This window comes from Balaenoptera ricei, chromosome 7, assembly GCF_028023285.1.
Source record: "Balaenoptera ricei isolate mBalRic1 chromosome 7, mBalRic1.hap2, whole genome shotgun sequence".
Taxonomy (NCBI): domain Eukaryota; kingdom Metazoa; phylum Chordata; class Mammalia; order Artiodactyla; family Balaenopteridae; genus Balaenoptera; species Balaenoptera ricei.
Window position 1 is genome coordinate 110978568 of NC_082645.1, and position 16901 is coordinate 110995468.

Sequence of the window (16901 nt, forward strand, 5' to 3'; positions counted from 1 at the left end):
CATCATCGGATGCAGGGATAAAGAAGATGTGGCACATATATACAATGGAATATTACTCAGCCATAAAAAGAAACGAAATAGAGTTATTTGTAGTGAGGTGGATGGAGTTAGAGTCTGTCATACAGAGTGAAGTAAGTCAGAAAGAGAAAAACAAATACAGTATGCTAACACATATATATGGAATCTAAGGGAAAAAAAAAAAAAGGTCATGGAGAACCTAGTGGCAAGACGGGAATAAAGACACAGACCTACTAGAGAATGGACTTGAGGATATGGGGAGGGGAAGGGTAAGATGTGACAAAGTGAGAGAGTGGCATGGACATATATACACTACCAAACGTAAAATAGATAGCTAGTGGGAAGCAACCGCATAGCACAGGGAGATCAGCTCTGTGCTTTGTGACCACCTAGAGGGGTGAGATAGGGAGTGTGGGAGGGAGGGACATGCAAGAGGGAAGAGATGTGGGGACATATGTATATGTATAACTGATTCACTTTGTTATAAAGCAGAAACTAACACACCATTGTAAAGCAATTATACTCCAATAAAGATGTTAAAAAAAAAAAAAAAGAGTTCAAGCTTTTGCAGGGCTGACTCTCTGCCCTTGGGAGTTCTCTGACAGGAAGTTCCTGCTGATGTTTATAGCACTGGGCTGAACGTATAAACTGATACTATTCAAAAATTAGAACTCTATTTTGTTATAGAGTTCACTGAAATAGATATAAGATTGCTTGTTATCTTATTTTATTTTTTAAAAATTTTTATTCTATATTGGAGTATAGTTGATTTACTGGATATGTTATTATTTTAAAAGTGAAATAAACTTCTGAGTAGATAGAGATCCATGTATTAATATCTCTTCTCTTAATTCAGTATATCAAATACTGTGGTTGAATTTGTTTTCAAATTCCATATATATTCTTTTTAAATCTTAGTGACAAAATTGCCACTGGGTCCTTTGATAAGACTTGTAAACTATGGAGTGTAGAAACTGGAAACTGTTACCATACCTTTAGGGGTCATACAGCAGAAATAGTGAGTATATTTATTTTATTATATTTTTATGTTGTCATTCTTTTTGTTTTGGTTTTGTTTTACTTTCCTCTTTTTTCAGTAGAACTTATTTTTTAGAGCAGTTTTAGGTTGACAGGAAAATTGAGTAAAAAGTACAAAGATTTCTCACCTTTCCCCTCCACAGCGTGCTCCATTATCAGTATCCCTACCAGGGTGGTATGTATATTACAATTGATGAACTTACACTGGCACATCACATCATTGTTATTTCTTTTTAGAATTCCCTTGTAAAAGTAGTGGCTATACCTTTATAATTAATTTTAAAGTCTATCTGATATTTTCAGTTTCTATATATCATGTATGGTGGTATTGATATAATTTATAAACTACTCTAGTCTTAATATCTTGCCGATACTGTCAAAGACCCATATCCTGCTTTGACTAAGTAGACAAAGAATGGGATAAGTATATGAATACAATATCCAACCTGACTTTTTCTTTTCACTGACTTGTCTTTAGAGGACTGACTTGAAGAGGGTTGACGAAGTTCTTAAAATAGCTTTTAAAATAACTTTTTTATATCATGTAAGATATCTAAGCTGATTGTTTTCTGGATATAATTAGAACTCAAATTTGCATAAATAGTTTGATACTCTAAATAGCTTTCACTATTGGGAAGCCCTTGTCCTTGGCCAATTCTGTGTTATATCTTATAACAATTAGTGAGATAATTGGCACCCTATGGAACAAGTGATAGCTTTTAAAAATAAACAGTCTACTTATTTTAGGAATAAAAATTTGTTTATATTCATCCTTCAAATTCATTGTATGTTCATCCAACAAGAGCTCACGCTATGTTCAAGGTACTTTGCTAAACACTGGGGATACTGCAGTTAGAAATTGTAACTGACCCTTTAGTGGCACTCAACATGCCTGAAGCACTGTCCTAAGCCCTTTACATATATTAGCTTAGTCGTCCCTCATAACAACCGTAAGGGGTAGATATTTCCCCATTTTACAGTTAAGGATACTGAGGCATAGAGAGGTTAAGTAACTTGTCCAGGGTCATAAGAAAGACAGAATCTTCATTCTCATAGTGTGGCCATGTTTTCATACTCCCGTGGAATTTTGAAAAGGTTTCTTTATAGTTCCTAGGAAGACATTCGTATTTTTCGTAGTCAACAACATCAATCCAATGAATATTTACCAGGTATTGACTGTGTGAAGCCTTGGCCTATGTGTGTGGGGTACCAAATAGAATCAGATGTAGTTCTTGGTCCCCCAGGGATTCTGCAGTTTTGTAGAGGGAGTAGAGGTGTCCATGGATAAGTGTAAAGATGTGTTGTAGGTGGGCTAGAAGTTGGCGGGGAGTTCAGCGAGGGCACAGAGGGAGTGGCCAAGCCTCCGTGGCCGGGACTGGTATTCGGGAAAGACTCTGCAGAGAGGTGGCAGGTGTGTTCCAGGCAGAGGGAGCTGCAGCAGCAAATGCCCAGAGGAGGTGTGTAATCGTGGTTTGTGCTTAGAACTCAAGTGGCTCTGAGCGTCCAGAGCGGCGCTTCCCAGCCTTCCCCGCACAGAAGGTGCTCATATGGAGATGCAAACACTGGGAAGAGCTGCTCCCACAGTTAGAGGTGACTGGCGGGGATCTCTGGTGCTGCCCAGCTGTCTGGGCTAAGTGTGTCAGTACCTGGCACACCTGTAACCCTGCAAAGCCACATCCCAGCCTTTGTGTGATTGAAGTGAGGGAGGCAGGGGAGGCCTTATTGTAGATTTCTAAAGGGTCTTAAATGCTATGCTAAGGAATTGGGACTTCATCCTGGACATATTGCCATACTGTTGAGACTTTTCAGCTGGGAAGGGGCATGGTCAGCTTTGCATTTTGGGATGATCATTCTTTTTCCATTGTGAAGGAGAAATGGGCGGCGGATAATATCAGAAGTATGGGCCAGTGGGGATCTTATAGCCACCCAAGCAAAGGTGACAAAACCCTGTTGTGAGGCTGGTGAGGAGAATGTGAGAGAGGTTAGGGGTGGAAGGAGCAGGACTAGGTTACCAAGTAGACATGAAGCGTGAAGGAAACAAAGTGTTCAGGGTGATTCCTTGATTTCAGACTCAGGCAACTGGCAACGCCATTCACCAAGTCTGCACATAAGAGAGAAGCAGGATTCTTCGTGTGATTTGCATGTCTTAGACAAAGTGGTTAAAGTCTCCCTGTGTGATGGCCAAACAGAGGCATCCATTTGGCAGTTGGCTCTTTGGGGCTGAACCGAGCAGTGAGATCTGGGTAAAAGACGTGGATGTGTGAGTCACCGGCATCTGGGTGGCAGTAGAAACCACTGAACAACTGAAATTTCCCAAAGGGAAAGGTAGACTATAGGGAGAAAACTGGTGGGATCTTGGGAAGATGGAGAAGAGAAAATTTTTAAAGATACAACAAAAGAGACAAGAAGTTAGAGAAGAAAAGCGCTATCAAAGCACTATCAAGAAGGAAGAAAATATCGAGAACCTCAGGAATGTTAAGTGAGATGACCAAGACCAACCAAGCCTCTCAACTGGACATTTATCTAGAGTGGTTCCAGTAGAGTTGAAGAGTGGAAGATGGGCAGTGAGTGATGTTAGACTATTTTTCCAAGGAATTTGGTTGTAAAGGGAAATAAAGGTAGTTAAAAAATGGATATGTAGGGCTTCCCTGGTGGCGCAGTGGTTGAGAGTCTGCCTGCCAATGCAGGGGACACGGGTTCGAGCCCCGGTCTGGGAAGATCCCACATGCGGCTGGGCCCGTGAGCCACAACTACTGAGCCTGCGCGTCTGGAGCCTGTGTTCCGCAGCAAGAGAGGCCGCGATAGTGAGAGGCCCGCGCACCGCGATGAAGAGTGGCCCCCGCTCGCCGCAACTGGAGAAAGCCCTAGCACAGAAGCGAAGACCCAGCACAGCCAAAAAAAAAAAAAAAAAAAAAAAAATGGATATGTAGAGTCAAGGGAGGATTTGTTTTCATGTGGGAAGAGCTCAAGCATACTTACAGGCCACTGGAAAGGATCTAGCTCCTTCTAGAGGGAAGGAAAAGTTGGTGGGCTCATCTCTCCTAGGTGTGCAGGGAACATAGTGTCTTAAAATGGCAAAGTGACCCCTCTGAATCTGAGACTGGAGGAAAGGAAAGTGAGGGCCAGGGGAGGAAGTTCTCACCTGATAGGTAAGTTTTTTCAGGGAAGTATTAGGAGGCCAAGTTATCTGCTGAGGAGGAACGAGGGTGGAATCGGAGGCAAAAATGGGGAATGGGAGAATATATTGAATCAGAGGCGTGTTAGACAAAATAGGGAAAGCTACTGAGGCCACAGCTGAGGGCAGAAGGCATGAATGAGCATCACTAGTATCTGCTCTACTGTTTTCTTCAACTGCCTCAGTTGAGGGTAAGGCAGGCAAATGAGTGGATAAAATCCCAGATTGATACAAGTTGTTAGGAGTTATATGAAGGGTGCAGGTGAAAAGACAGGGACTAGGAGTTTTGGGGATGCTGGCAGGAGTGATGCTTCCAGGTGTCATTTGAATGGGGGATAATGGACCAGGAGAAAAGAGAGGGGTTTACATGAAATGGAAGGTATCCTATGGGGAGGATGGAGGGGAGGCTTGGTAAGGAAGAGAGAAAGTGGAAGTATTGGGAAATTGTAACTAGAGACTGGTGTATTGGTAGTGAATCTTCTAGAGGAGGTGACATCAAGGTCAGGGTGTTGCCATGGGAGTGATTATGAAAAGGAGTCCAGGATCGTGGGTCTGGGGGTATTGGATGGATGGCGCACACGAAGGCCACCTGGGACTCGGAACTGAGAATGTGAGCCAATAGCCAAAGTCCTAGGCAAGTGAGGGGGCGTGATTGATAGGATGATGAACACAGCAACAAGGAAGATGGGAGCCAGAGGGACTTCCCTGGGGGTCCAGCAGTTAAGACTCCACACTTCCACTGCAGGTTCGATCCCTGGTTGGGGAACTAAGATCCCACATGCCCCGTGGCGTGGCCGGAAAAGAAAAAAAGATGGGAGCCAGATAACATGAATCTCAGAGGAGATGGGCTTTGCTTTTGTTCCTGTTCTTCTATGGTTTGGAAGTGACTAAGGGGAGCCAGTCCTCTCCAAGCCTGAGCTGGGTGATGTGGGAGAACAGCAGCCTCTTCTCAAGAGGAGAATGCTTAAGGATCAACCTGCAGATAAACGGCTACTCATATCTGGTATTTTGCTGCATATCTGTACAAAGAACTAGGCTGAATCTGCTGAGAGAGTTACATCTCCAAGCTTTTCTATATTAGAATTAACAATTTAAAACTCTATCTTTCTAAAATCTCTCTCATTTCATGTAATTCAGGTGTGTTTATCGTTTAATCCTCAAAGCACATTGGTGGCTACTGGAAGTATGGACACAACGGCCAAACTGTGGGACATTCAGAATGGAGAGGAAGTGTTCACTCTCACAGTATGTTATTAATGTTAATAACATCAAGAGTTTTCCATTTTCATTAGCTATTCCTTTGGGTAAGCCTTTTACTTGTGTTTTTATTTTCAAAATAAATAAATTACTTAATTAATTAATTTTTATTTTTGGCTGCGTTGGGTCTTCGTTGCTGCGCGCGGGCTTTCTCTAGTTGCGGCAAGCGGGTGCTACTCTTCGTTGTGGTGCGCGGGCTTCTCATTGAGGTGGCTTCTCTTGTTGCAGAGCACGGGCTCTAGGCGCATGGGCTTCAATAGTTGTGGCACACGGGCTCAGTAGTTGTGGCTCGCAGGCTTAGTTGCTCCGTGGCATGTGGGATCTTCCCAGACCAGGGATCAAACCTGTGTCCCGTGCATTGGCAGGTGGATTCTTAACCACTGCACCACCAGGGAAGTCCCTTGTGTTTGTTTTTATTTGTATTTTTATTACAAAATGAACTCTAAGTTAGAAGATGTTTTTGAGCATTGGTTTTCAGACTGTAGTAAAAGAGCATTTCAGCTGGTTTGCTAACTATTCCCAAAGACTTAAATGGACATGCTGGGGAAGCCAGATGGGCTTTTTATTTTGACTAACTTCAGTCTATAAGCCGTACCAACTATTGCTTAAAACCTATGGTCACCTACCTGGCTAAAAGCAAAGGAGATGGAGACTGGCACCTTTTGGAAGAGGCAGAAGTGGAGGAACCTGCCAGAAGATTTCTTAAAGAAACTCCCTTCTTTTCTAACCTCCAGCCTTAGAAGCCTCTGGTATTACAAAGTCTGAAGTATAAGGGGCAAGTGGCAGGAAGTGACAAGGCCAAAGGGCACTGCCCGCAGAGTGGATGCTGGTGGTGCGTCTCGGCAGGGGCCCCTGTCTGTCGCCACCACACGTCCGTCCAGAACCGTCCTATGGCTGCTACCCTCCACTTCTTCCCGCCTCAGCGAAAACCACCAAACAAAAAAACGTGATGCTCTGTGGCTATCAGTGGGGACAATTGGATGGGAAATCACGTTATCTTATTCTTTCAAATTATAAATGGACTTAAAAAATAGGACCCATTTTCTAGGAGAACTTTTTCTAGAAGTTCTCCTTCTAGAAAAAGTTAAAATGGACTAGAAAAAGAGAGGAGAATCAGTGTTTTTAACTAACACCAAGAGGTTTTCTTTCTTAAATCAGAGAGCCTCGTTTTACTCATGTAAGTTTACTTTTCCTGATCTTCGTACTCATCACTTCTGTGGGTCACGCTTCTTCGCTGCCTCTTCTTTCAGACAAATGCCTAAGAGCGTTGGAAGGTGCGTGTCCTGCTCTACACGTGTCCTTTATTAAAATTAAATGGAGCTGAACATTAAAATTCTGAGCACACAAATGTATTTCAGCTTGTTTGCAATCTCTCCCTAGCCAGCCAGCCACTGATCTCTCTTCTCCCTATAGAGCTTTGCCTTTTTTAGCATTTTCTTTTCGACTATTATGTTATACATTTGTAGAAATTGTTTCATCTACAGGTATGCATGATGATATCTGCTCTTTTTCCAGGGACACTCAGCTGAAATCATCTCTTTGTCCTTTAACACCTCAGGAAACAGAATCATCACGGGGTCTTTCGATCATACAGTTACAGTGTGGGGTGCTGATACTGGAAGGTATTCTTGATTTTTAAGAATTGTTTTTAACCTGCATCAGAAGATTAAGAAGATAGCCTTTGTTATTTATCAGCTTAATGTTAAATCTATTAACTTTACCTTGGATTCCATAGGAATAGGACACATTGAAAGCAAATTAATTCATTCTTTAATGATATTTCTGATCCACCAAAAATATATGCTTCCTCGGAATTCTGAGGAAATAATGCCAAACAGTAACATAAAAGGAGACTGTTAACAATAGCCTGGTTACACAGCTATTATTTATTCCATGTACTATGTAATCAAATTTCAATGGCTTGTCATTATGGTAGGCATGGATATCATGAATAAATAAAATCATGGCTAATGATCCAAATTTAATTTTGTCCAAGAGCTTCAATTTCCTTCCTAATTATTTTTGGTTCTAGTTGCTAAGAAGTTAACTAAATTAGCCTATTTTTGTTGGAAAACTCCACTCTTGGACTTGTCTGCGTTTTGATAGAGGGACCAATTATCAGGGGTACCGATCGAGACAGTTGCAACAAGAAATGAGAGAGAAGGAAGGGTTCTCAGACGATTGATGGGTAGTTTCTGAACAACCAAGGGGTCCACCTATCTGGTGTAAAAATAGTTCTAGAATTTCAGATTACCTTTATTATTTTTTACCCATGCCTTTCTGAAGTGTTATCTTAAGTAATGTTGTTATCTTGGATTGTTTAAAATTTAAGTATATTTTTTGCTGAAATGAAATTAGTAGCCTAGTTGACTCTTTTTGGAGCTACAGTTAAGCCATCTTTGATTGGTCATCATAGATATTATTTGTGAAAAATAAAATTCAGACTCTTACACCAATGGCTTGAGATCATTCTTTGTACACATTCTTGATTAAGGAATCTTTCACCAGTCTGAACCATTTCCATTTTGTAGGAAGGTGTATACCTTAATTGGGCATTGTGCTGAGATCAGCAGTGCCTTATTCAGCTGGGATTGCTCTCTGATATTAACTGGCTCTATGGACAAAACCTGCATGGTGAGCTCAAGAAATATCTTTGCTTTATAATTCTTATGTCTGTACTTTATACTGTGTCAGGTATTCATTGCAACATTAACAAATTTTAAAGGTGCTATAAAATTAAGATATTAATTTATCAACAATTGGTAATTTTTAAATTTCAAGTTTCTGATCCTCCAAGTTTGAAGGAATTATAATGTAAAATAGTTTTAGTTGATTTAAATGTGTTGAAAGATCTTATTTTTTTTTTTTTAATTTTATTTATTTATTTATTTTATTTATGGCGTGTTGGGTCTTCGTTTCTGTGCCAGGGCTTTCTCCAGCTGTGGCAAGCGGGGGCCACTCTTCATCGCGGTGCGCGGGCCTCTCACTATCGCGGCCTCTCTCGTTGCGGAGCACAGGCTCCAGACGCGCAGGCTCAGTAGTTGTGGCTCACGGGCCCAGTTGCTCCGCGGCATGTGGGATCTTCCCAGACCAGGGCTCGAACCCGTGTCCCCTGCATTGGCAGGCAGATTCTCAACCACTGCACCACCAGGGAAACCCAAGATCTTATTTTTTTAAAAGGCGTGTTATTTTTGTTTAATGCCCCTCTATTCCTTTATTAAACTTCGATTAGAGTGAACTTCATGAAGTCTCAACACAATGCCTCCCTGCCTTTACGTTTCTGTTGCTAAGAGCTTATGTTCTAGAATTATTTTTAGATATATAGGTTATATACCAAATGTATTATAATCTTATTGTGCTTTTCATTTTCTAGCATTGTAGTTTTAGATCAAGCTCTTTACCATTTGATGCCCTTTGCATGAAAAGAGGATGCTTCCATTCCAATCAGAGAAGCATGCACTTTGAGATTTTTTTCCTAATGTAGTGGCAGATTTGTGCTACCCATTCTAAATGTCTGTCTTTGGTCTTCTCTGTGTCCAAAGTGTGCCTTGTTAGATGGTTGGCTGTGGTCTCTGGTCATGAATCAAGGGAAAATGAACAAACGTGAAAATTATACACATGATTTTGGCACAGTTATACACATGATTTTGGCACAGTTATTTAGCCAGCCATAAACATGTCGTAAAGACTACTTCTGGCCATCTTTGCACTTTAGATAGGAAGTCATAGTCTTCGTCATCTTCTTCTTTTTTTAAAAAATTGCAGCTGTGGGATGCTACAAATGGAAAATGTGTGGCAACATTAACAGGCCATGATGATGAAATACTAGACAGCTGTTTTGATTACACTGGAAAGCTTATTGCAACTGCTTCGGCTGATGGTAGGTAATCTGTTGGTACATTTAATTTATGGAGAGATTTATGTTTTGTTTGATAAACACGTGTGATTCTACACTGTAGGTCATCTCCCTGGTGACCAGCTATGATAGAAACTACATGTGCCTCATCTCTATGATGTCCATGTATGTCAGTACACTATGTCTGTATCATATTCTTGATAATCACATGTGATGCTATAGAATGTCTGCATCACCTCCTTGACAACCACATATGATGTTAGACTAGATCTTCATCTCCTTGATAACTATATATATTGGTGTATCTTGGGTCATCTCCCCCTAGTGATCATGCATTATGCTACACTATGTTGTTCTCATCAGCTTGACTGCCACTGATGGTTCTATAATAAATCTGCATTGTCTCCTTTATAACGTGTGCTGCTCTAACATGTCTAGTGAATCATCATGATGAACATATATAATGTTGTGCTATACATCATTTTCTTGAATACCACTTATGATTCTACACCATGTCTGTCTCATCTTATTGATAACCACGGTCTGATGCTACACTGTGTCTAATCATCTACCTGACAGCACTATATAGTTGTATACTTTGCATCATTTTCTTGACAATGACAAATGAAGTTATGCTATATCTATATCTTTTAAAAATAAATATGTATGTTGTTATGGTATTGTTTATCTCACTGATGACACTATATGATGCCATAATACGTCTGTGTTGTCACCTTTACAACCACATGTGATGCAATGCTGTATATGCAAAGTCTGTTTGGCAGGCACATGTGATGCTACATTATGACTGCATTATCTCTCTTTTTTTTTTAACATCTTTATTGGAGTATAATTTCTTTACAATGGTGTGTTAGTTTCTGCTTTATAACAAAGTGAATCAGCTATACATATACATATATCCCCATATCTCCTCCCTCTTGTGTCTCCTTCCCACCCTCCCTATCCCACCCCTCTAGGTGGTCACAAAGCACCGAGCAGATCTCCCTGTGCTATGCACCTACTTCCCACTAGCTATCTGTTTTACATTTGATAGTGTATATATGTCCAGGCCACTCTCTCACTTCGTCCCAGCTTACCCTTCCCCCTCCCCGTCTCCTCAAGTCCATTCTCTGCGTCTGCGTCTTTATTCCTGTCCTGCCCCTAGGTTCTTCAGAAACATTTTTTTTTTTAGATTCCATATATATGTGTTAGCATACGGTATTTGTTTTTCTTTTTCTGACTTACTTCACTCTGTATGACAGACTCTAGGTGCATTATCTCTTTGATAACTATGTATGATATTTAAAATAAGATTTTTCTCTGATAATCCCATATTATGAATGTCTGTGTGCATGTAATCTCCTTGAAAACTAAATGTAATGCCATACCACGTCTATGTCATTTCCTTCACAATCATGCGGAGTGCTACGCTATTCTGCATTATCTCCTAGACAACTGTGTGTGATGATATAGTTTGTTTCGTATCCATGATGGCCATGTGTGGTGCTGCTATATATCTGTGTCATCTGTTGATAACCGCATATGTTGCTACACTCTGTATGTGCCGTCTCCCTGTAGTCCACAGATGACTATACACTGTGTCTCCATTATCTGCTTGCTGCTATGTATTATTGTATGATGTTACACTGTGTCTTTTCATCTTCTTGAGAACCACACATCATGCTATACTATGGCTGCATTATCTCCTTGATATCCTCACACAATGCACACTGTGTCTACATCAACATTCTGACTACCATGTGCGATCCTACATTACATCTGGATCATCTTATCAATGATCATGTAGCATGTGACACTATGTCTGTCTATCTCCTTGATTCTAAACTATGTCCATGTCATCTTCTCATCAACAGTGTTGTAAGGCACTATGCTGTGTCTAGGTCATCTCCCTGATGAACACATATGATACTACACTCTATCTTCATCATCTTTCTGATGACCACATTTGATCCTAGACTATGTCTGCGCCATCTCCCTCATGACCATGCTTGACGCCAGCCTATGTCTACATCATCTCTGTGATAACCACAGGTGACACTATATCTATGTCACCCCCTGTGAATGCGTGTCATGCTGCTCTATGACTGTGTCATTTCCCTGACAACATGAGCAAGCCTCCACTCTGTCTAAGTCACCTCTCTGATAATCACATATGATGCTACACATATGTTTAATTCTCTTAATGACCATATGTGACTTTACATCATGCTTGTGTAAATTCCTTAACAGCTCTTTAAGAAATTCTGGCAAAAATGGAATGCTTTTTCCAGTCATGATCTGTTCACTTGTTCTTTGCCTATATTTGCTCCTGGTGACTAACATACTTTTAAGTAGTTACTTTGTGTTATAATCAGTTGTAGAATTTTGCCAGTGTTTCATTTTAATTACAGTCTTTATTATTGTCTCCCTTTTCAAAATTATATTTGCATGCTTGTTCTCTTACTCACTAGGACTTTTCCAAGGTGGTCCTTTAATCATACATACATGTCCTTTTTACATCCTGGAATATAAACACCCTGAATCTGGAGAATTTTATTTTTTAAACTATTTACTTTCTCATCTTCTCACAGATCTTTGCTTTTAAAAATCATCCCTTAACTATAATTAATCTGCCCTTTTCATTTTAAATATCATTCTCATTTATACAAAAAAATCTATTCATTAAATATATATGGAGTACCTACTTTGTGCCAGGAATTGTTTTAGGAGCATAGGATATATCAATGAACAAAAGAGATGGGAATCTCTTTCCTCCTGGAGCTAAGTTGTAGACGGGGAGACAATAAATGATACTGTGCATGTGTTTTATATAGAATATTAGATTATATAGAATGTCAGGAGTTGGTCAGTGCTATGGGGGAAGAAACAAGCAGGGACAAAGGATCAGGATGTTGACGGATGGATGAGAATAATATATAAGCTTGATTCTTTTAGTTTTGTCCTTTCTATCATCTGTTATTTTCCCTAGCAGTGATTCTTTCCTTGTTTGATAACACATTACTTCCAAAAAACTCTTTTTCTTTTCTTTGTTTTGTAAACCTCTTCTCATTCTGTCCCTCCTAAGTCTTGATGTTTACAGCAATTTTTTTTTTTATTTATCTCTGGTCTTTGCTCCTCATTCCCTTCTTAAAATTAGATCTCATTCAACAGAGTTAGTTGCCTGTGCAGCTACAATCTGTTTTTTTATATTTATCGCCTTTTTCATTTTCATTGGAATTACTCTCAAGGCTGAAATTTTTGGTGTCTTATTCATATTTCTATCTTATAAAAACCTACAATTTCAGGCTATATTATTTTTATGTTTTCTGAAGTTTAAAAATGCTTTTGTAAAATTTAATGTACTAATCTATACTGGATATTTTTGTCTTATTAACAAACTCTTTTTAAAAATTTTTTCTCTATTTTAAAAATTTTTTAAAGATTTTTTTATTAGTTATCTATTTTATACATATTAGTGTACATAGGTCAATCCCAATCACCCAATTCATCCCGCCACCACCTCCCCACCAGCCCCGCTCTCCCCCCTTAGTGTCCATACATTTGTTCTCTACATCTGTGTCTCTGTTTCTGCCTTGCAAACCAGTTCATCTGTACCATTTTTCTAGATTCTGCATATATATGTTAATATACGATATTTGTTTTTCTCTTTCTGATTTACTTCACTCTGTATGACAGTCTCTAGGTCCATCCACGTCTCTACAAATGACCCAATTTCGTTCATTTTTATGGCTGAGTAATATTCCGTTGTATAGATGTACCATATCTTCTTTATCCATTCATCTATCATTGGACATTTAGGTTGTTTCCACGTCCTGGCTATTGTAAATAGCGCTGCAATGAACATTGGGGTTCATATGTCCTTTTGACTTATGGTTTTGTCAGTGTATATGCCCAGCAGTGGGATTGCTGGGTCATATGGTAGTTCTATTTTTAGTTTTTTAAGGAACCTCCGTACTGTTCTCCATAGTGGCTATATCAATTTACATTCCCACCAACAGTGCAAGAAGGTTCCCTTTTCTCCACACCCTCTCCAGCATTTATTGTTTGTAGATTTTCGGATGATGCCCGTTTTAAACAGTGTGAGGTGATACCTCATTGTAGTTTTGATTTGCATTTCTCTAATAATTACTGATGTTGAATAGCTTTTCATGTGCCTCTTGGCCATCTGTATGTCTTCTTTGGAGAAATGTCTCTTTAGGTCTTCTGCCCATTTTTTGATTGGATTGTTTGTTTTTGTAATATTGAGCTGTATGTGCTGTTTATATATTTTGGAGATTAATCCTTTGTCCGTTGATTCCTTTGCAGATATTCTCTCCCATTCTGAAGGTTGTCTTTTCTTCTTGTTTATAGTTTCCTTGGCTGTGCAAAAGCTTTTAAGTTTCATTAGGTCCCATTTGTTTATTTTTGTTTTCATTTCCATTACTCTAGAAGGTGGGTCAAAAAAGATCTTGCTGTGACTTCTGTCAAAGAGTGTGCTTCCTATGTTTTCCTCTAAGTGTTTTACAGTGTCTGGTCTTATATCTAGGTCTTTAATCCATTTTGGAGTTTATTTTTGTGTATGGTGTTAGGGAGTGTTCTAATTTCATTCTTTTATATGTAGCTGTCCAGTTTTCCCAGCATCACTTATTGCAGAGACTGTCTTTTCTCCATTGTATATCCTTGCCTCCTTTTTCATAGATTAGTTGACCATAGGTGTGTGGGTTTATCTCTGGGCTTTTCTGTTTTTGTGCCAGTACCATATTGTCTTGATTACTGCAGCTTTGTATTATAGTCTGAAGTCAGGGAGTCTGATTCCTCCAGCTCCGTTTTTTTTCCCTCAAGATTGCTTTGGCAACTCAGGGTCTTTTGTATCTTCATACAAATTTTAAGATTTTTTTTGTTCTAGTTCTGTAAAAAATGCCATTAGTAATTTGATAGGGATTGCACTGAATCTGTAGATTGCTTTGGGTAGTATAGTCATTTTCACAATGTTGATTCTTCCAATCCAAGTATATGGTATATCTCTCAATCTGTTTGTGTCACTTTGATTTATTTCATCAGTGTCTTATAGTTTTCTGAGTACAGGTCTTTTACCTCCTTAGGTAGGTTTATTCCTAGGTATTTTATTCTTTTTGTTGCTATGGTAAATGGGATTGTTTCCTTAATTTCTCTTTCTGATCCTTCATTGTTGGTGTATAGGAATGCAAGAGATTTCTGTGCATTAATTTTGTATCCTGCTACTTTACCAAATTCATTGATTAGCTCTAGTAGTTTTCTGGTAGCATGTTTAGGATTATCTATGTATAGTGTCATGTCATCTGCAAACAGTGACAGTTTTACTTCTTCTTTTCCAATTTGTATTCCTTTTATTTCTTTTTCTTCTCTGATTGCCGTGGCTAGGACTTCCAAAACTATGTTGAATAATAGTGGTGAGAGTGGACCTCCTTGTCTTGTTCCTGATCTTAGAGGAAATGCTTTCAGTTTTTCACCATTAAGAATGATGTTTGCTGTGGGTTTGTTGTATATTGCCTTTATTATGTTGAGGTAGGTTCCCTCTATGCCCACTTTCTGGAGAGTTTTTATCATAAATGGATGTTGAATTTTGTCAAAAGCTTTTTCTGCATCTATCGAGATGATCATATGGTTTTTATTCTTCAATTTGTTAGTATGTTGTATCACATTGATTGATTTGCGTATATTGAAGAATCCTTGCATCCCTGAGATAAATCCCACTTGATCGTGGTGTATGATCCTTTTAATGTGTTGTTGATTCTGTTTGCTAGGATTTTGTTGAGGATTTTTGCAACTATATTCATCAGTGATAATGGTCTGTAATTTTCTTTTTTTGCAGTGTCTTTGTCTGGTTTTGCTATCAGGGTGATGGTGGCTTAGTAGAATGAGTTTGGGAGTGTTCCTTCCTCGGCAGTTTTTTGGAAGAGTTTGAGAAGGATGGGTGTTAGCTCTTCTCTAAATATTTGATAGAACTCATCTGTGAAGCTATCTGGTCCTGGACTTTTGTTTGTTGGAAGATTTTTAATCACAGTTTCAATTTCATTACTTGTGATTGGTCTGTTCATATTTTCTATATCTTCCGGGTTCAGTCTTAGGAGGTTATACCTTTCTAAGAATTTGTCCATTTCTTCCAGGTTGTCCATTTTATTGGCACAGAGTTGCTTGTAGTAGTCTCCTTTGATGCTTTGTATTTCTTCGGTGTCCATTGTAACTTCTCCTTTTTCATTTCTAATTTTATTGATTTGAATCCTCTCCTTTTTCTTGATGAGTCTGACTAAAGGTTTATCAATTTTGTTGATCTTCTCAAAGAACCAGCTTTTAGTTTTATTGATCTTTGCTATTGTTTTCTTTGTTTGTATTTCATTTATTTCTGCTTTGATCTTTATGATTTCTTTCCTTCTGTTAACTTTGGGTTTTGTTTGTTCTTCTTTCTCTAGTTCCTTTAGGTGTAAGGTTAGATTGTTTATTTGAGATTTTTCTTGTTTCTTGAGGGAGGATTGTATTGCTGTAAACTTCCCTCTTAGAACTGCTTTTGCTGCATCCCATAGGTTTTGGATTGTCATGTTTTTGTTGTCATTTGCCTCTAGGTATTTTTTGATTTCCTCTTTGATTTCTTCAGTGATCTCTTGGTTATTTAGTCTTGTTTAGGCTCCATGTGTTTGTGCTTTTTACTTTTTTTTCCCTGTAATTTATTTTTAATCTCATAGCGTTGTTGTTGGGAAAGATGCTTGATATGAGTTCAATTTTCTAAAATTTACTGAGGCTTGATTTGTGACCCAAGATGTGATCTATCCTGGAGAATGTTCCATGTGCACTTGAGAAGAAAGTGTAATTTGCTGTTTTTGGATGGAACGTCCTATAAATATCAATTAAATCTATCTGGTCTATTCTGTCATTTAAATCTTGTGTTTCCTTATTAATTTTCTGTCTGGATGATCTGTCCATTGGTGTAAGTGAGGAGTTAAAGTCCCCCACTATTATTGTGTTACTGTCGATTTTCTCTTTCATAGCTGTTAGCATTTGCCTTATGTATTGAGGTGCTCCTATGTTGGGTGCATAAATATTTATAATTGTTATATCTTCTTCTTGGATTGATCCCTTGATCATTATGTAGTGTCCTTCCTTGTCTCTTGTAACATTTTTTATTTTAAAGTCGATTTTATCTGATATGAGTATAGCTACTTCAGCTTTCTTTTGATTTCCATTTGCATGGAATATCTTTTTCCATCCCCTCACTTTCAGTCTGTATGTGTCCCTAGGTCTGAAGTGGGTCTCTTGTAGACAACATATAGGTGAGTCTTTTTTGTATCCATCCAGCACACCTGTGTCTTTTGGTTGGAGCATTTAATCCATTCACGTTGAAGGTAATTATCGATATGTATGTTCCTATTACCATTTAATTAATTGTTTTGGGGTTGTTTTTGTAGGTCCTCTTCATCTCTTGTGTTTCTCACTTAGAGAAGTTCCTTTAGCATTTGTTGTAGAGCTGGTTTGATGGTGCTGAATTTGCTTAGCTTTTGCTTGTCTGTTAAGCTTTTTATTTCT

The 16901-nt window shown here is 38.8% G+C and overlaps 1 protein-coding gene across 3 annotated transcripts in view; it reads left to right on the forward strand.

The window, feature by feature from the left end:
* Nucleotides 1-16901, forward strand: part of DAW1 (dynein assembly factor with WD repeats 1) — a 44144-nt gene that overhangs the window by 19471 nt on the left and 7772 nt on the right. For all 3 annotated transcript variants that reach the window (XM_059927452.1, XM_059927453.1, XM_059927451.1), the window contains 5 exons: nt 937-1036; nt 5369-5476; nt 7004-7110; nt 8020-8122; nt 9254-9368. In XM_059927452.1, the coding sequence (XP_059783435.1) occupies nt 937-1036; nt 5369-5476; nt 7004-7110; nt 8020-8122; nt 9254-9368 (533 nt within the window). The remainder of the gene's footprint in view (nt 1-936; nt 1037-5368; nt 5477-7003; nt 7111-8019; nt 8123-9253; nt 9369-16901) is intronic.